A 3,745-nucleotide genomic window follows, 5' to 3' on the forward strand; every position below is an offset into this window, starting at 1 on the left:
GGGATGTCACTGTCGGCTAACTGTCAGCTAAGCAGTTACGGCAATGCTCTGGGTTTCAGAGGTGAGGCTGACTGTAGATCTACATTTGGAGACCACTGGCAAATATTAAGAAGAAATGCAGCTTTTATTATGGGCTTAAAGGAAAGGAGGGGCTCACATAAAGCACACCAATTCTCAGGGGCCAGCACAGAGGGTGGGACAAATAACAACGAGGAGACTGAGGAGGAAAGGGGCCCCTAACATAATAAGCCGCAGTGCTCTGTGCGAAGAAGCAAAAACAACCCTTTCCTGCTCTGGCAATGTCTCCTGGTAAAAGGATGAATGTGCCCTTTTCTGAAAGGAGAAAAATAAGTAGAAGCGCCCCTCTTGCTGCAGGTCCGTAGGTGGAAGGCTGGATGCCACCATGTGTCACAGTCTCTGTGGTGCCAGAACCAGGACCTCCCACCAACAGGAGTCTGGTGGGAGAATCAGGCTCTGGGTGATGTGGCCCAGAGCAGGATACAGGGACCTGCCCATGCCAGAATGTGCCAGGCAGTGTGCACACTGGGCCAGCCAGACTCTGGGCACTCTCTCACCGCTGGAGCCCAGCTCTGGAATGGGAAGGGGCCAGCAGCACCCCTCAGGCAAGGTTCCAGGTGCCAGGTGCTGGGAAAACCAGTCTGCAAGGTGCTGGAGGGGGTCCACCCGGCCCAGCGTCCTGCTCTTCCTCCTGCCCCTGCTGGGTCTCCCCTGCCTCCTTCCTCCTGCAGCCCTGACAGCATCCACCCTTAGGGCCTTGGAAGGCTTAGTTCAGAGCCACCTGGAAAACCGGCAGTTCCTGCCGGACAGCGCATATCACCTAAGTGTATCACATTAACTTCCTTCTTGCTCTTTGATTCTCACTTCAGACTCTCCGCGTCTTACTATCAAATCAGCCCGTGAGCCTGCAAGGTCCATGCCGGCCACGGATGCAGGAAAACACCTTCCCGAGGGCCACTTTGACATCCTTGTTCCGCAGCGAGTAGATGAGGGGGTTCAGGGTGGGGCTGACTGCCATGTACAGCACGGCAACCACTTTGCCGTTTTCCAGGGAGGAGCCAGAGCCCGGGAGGATGTAGGTGTAGATGACCGTGGAGTAGTACAAGGTGACCACCAAGAGGTGGGAGGAGCAAGTAGAGAAGGCCCGCTGCCTGCCCGTGGCGGAGCGCATGCGCACGATGCTGGCGATGATGTAGGCGTAGGACGCCAGGGTGAGCAGAAAGTTGACCACTCCAAAGTACACGTCCGCCAGGATCATCATGACATTGTTCAGGGTGGTCGGGCTGCAGGAGAGCAGCAGCAGCGTGGGGATTTCACAGAGAAAATGCTGGATCTGATTGTGGCCACAGAACGTCAGCCTTGTCAAAAGCCCTGTGTTCACAGAAGTGCTCACCACACTGGCTGCCCACACGCTGCCTGCCAGCAGAGCACAGACCGGCCGGCCCATCAGCCTGCTGTAGTGCAGCGGGTGGCAGATGGCCACGTAGCGGTCATAGGCCATGACCGTCAGCAGCAGGAGCTCCGCCCCTAAAAACCAGGTCAGGAAGAAGAGTTGGGTCATGCAGCCCTGGTAGGTGATGGTGCCACCCTTGAGTGCCAGGTTCTCCAGCAATTTGGGGACAACCGTAGAGGTGCAGACGATGTCTAAAATGGCCAGGTTGGTGAGAAAGAAGTACATTGGGGTATGGAGGCCTGGGTGCAGGCTGATGGCGGTGACAATGAGGGTGTTCCCTGCAAGAGCCCCCAGGTAAAGGAGGAGGAACATGGCCAGGAAGAGAATGCGTGGCCCAGGCTCCGCCGAGAAGCTCTGCAGGACAAACTCCTCCACGGCGGTGCCGTTGTTTGCAGTCATCTGGGGGGTGAGCCCCTGCAGCCTCTGGGAAACAGCCAGCCCGGCCCAGGGAGGCATGGGGCGGTGGGGCGGCGCTGAGAGAGTGTGTGGTGTTGGCAGCTCTGTTGCCGAAAGCACATAATTAAGACATCAGGCAAGGTTCCTGTGCCCAGGGAGACATGCAGAGAACTAACTCCACTCTGGAGCCCCTGGTGGCCCCTACTACCCCACAACCCCCCCCCAGCTCCACCAGAGCCTGCATCACTCCCTGAGCCACACAGGAGGGGCACCGTGAGCCTTCCTATCTTGATGTGGGGCATGTCCAACAGGATCCACACACCTGGAAGCTCTCTGTTGCAGGTGAGCTGAGCCTGTTACCATGTGGGCTTGTCCCCGTTCACAAGCCAGCACAGGATTCCTGATTCCCTAAAGGAAAACCCATCAGCCAGAGTCAGGCCTCCAGGCCAGGAGGGAATTCTCACTCTTGGTGGCAGCAAAATGGGTGCTCAGGCGGGTAGTACAGAGTCGGGGTGGGGTGAGAGTGTTTGGGGGCTCAGCCTGGGTTTGGCCCAGGTACCAAGTGAAGGTCCCCATCAGTTGTCAGAGTTGGCTGTGAATTGACCTGGACACAGCCCCTCCTTTGAAACCACAGCTGCCCGGCTCTGCCTGGACCACTCCAAGCTGCTTCCCCAGGGAGGGAGGCCCTGTGAGCCAGAGGAGTGTGGGTCAGCTGGGTCCTGGTTGTAATTCCATCCCTCGCCCCTAAGCTGGCCAAGAAACACCCTGCACTGAGTTTTGGGCCAGGCCAGGAGCTGAGATACAGCGAAGGTAGGCACACACTCTGCTCAGCATATCCCGGGACCCCAGCGTATATGTTATAAGGGCTTCAGCTACCAAGCCCCCTCACCCAGCCCTGCACACCTGTTTCCCAACCCTTCTGGGACCCCTGGGCCCCCCTGGGTGGGACAGGCTGCACCTACTAGAGGAGACCATCTTCCTTGTGCCCCTCGAGCAACTGGATCAATGCACTGGAGTGGGGTGGGAGGCTGGTCCCAACTCCCTCTGTATTGCTGCCTCCAGGGAGCCCAGGGGGATGTCAGGTCAGAAGGATCACACCCTGCCCTGGGGGTTCATGAAGGCTGTGGGCCACCTGGAAACAAGTGTCAGCAACTCTGGAAGGCTTGTCCTTTCCTGGTAGAATGTGAGCAAAGACATGTGTTTACAGAACTCTGTCCTCAGCCATATCTGTGGGGGAATCCAGGTCAGAAGGCTCTGGGCTCCTGACAGCCCCAACTGCCACCTGTCTAATCCTCTCACCCGCTTTGCTCCACCTCCACAGCATCGAAATGCCCATGGGTCAGCAGGGTGGGCTTCCTGCCTGCTGGTCACTGCTGGCCCTGGTAATTGCCACACAGCACACACCCCTTGTCAGCACTTGCCCAAGACCTGTTCCATGTGGGCAGGAATTGACACAACCCCCTCCTGCTGCACATCTGAGCCCCCTGAGTCCCTTCCTGTAGCCTGGCCACCTGACCCTCTGTGTCGGCTGGCTATTCCCTAGCCTCTCACCTGATTCACAGGAACCCAGGTACTACCAGATCCCTGCTGAGTCAGGGCCTCGGGCTCTGGTTTCTCTTAAAGACTCTGATCAGTTTAGAAAGTGAACCACTTCTGAGTGCCTTCCTCCTACTGATCTGGGGCACAGGCAGGTCACGGACTTGCTGGACGTTCCTGGGGACTTCACAGTTTCAGACTGAGGTGGCAGAAGACACAAGCAAAGCAATTTGGGTATCGTGTTCTCCACGATAAAATAGGTCAGGGCCAAAACAAATCTGGCTTTTGCAGAAACATCAAAAGGAAAAGTAGGGAAGACAGTCGCAGGGCAAGAAGAGCTCA

General features: G+C 57.3%; 1 protein-coding gene across 1 annotated transcript; it reads right to left on the reverse strand.

The window, feature by feature from the left end:
- Nucleotides 1-910: 910 nt before the first annotated feature.
- LOC146397170 (olfactory receptor 13A1-like) lies at nucleotides 911-1,927 on the reverse strand. Its single transcript, XM_084997517.1, has one exon. It carries the CDS (start codon nucleotides 1,925-1,927, stop codon nucleotides 911-913), a length of 1,017 nt encoding a protein of 338 aa, XP_084853643.1.
- Between the last annotated feature and the right edge of the window lie 1,818 nt (nucleotides 1,928-3,745).

Source organism: Sus scrofa, chromosome 14 (genome assembly GCF_054392235.1).
Source record: "Sus scrofa isolate SSC_HxYL_T2T_F1_AM1 chromosome 14, Sscrofa_HxYL_maternal_Yorkshire_Landrace_v2.0, whole genome shotgun sequence".
Taxonomy (NCBI): Eukaryota; Metazoa; Chordata; class Mammalia; order Artiodactyla; family Suidae; genus Sus; species Sus scrofa.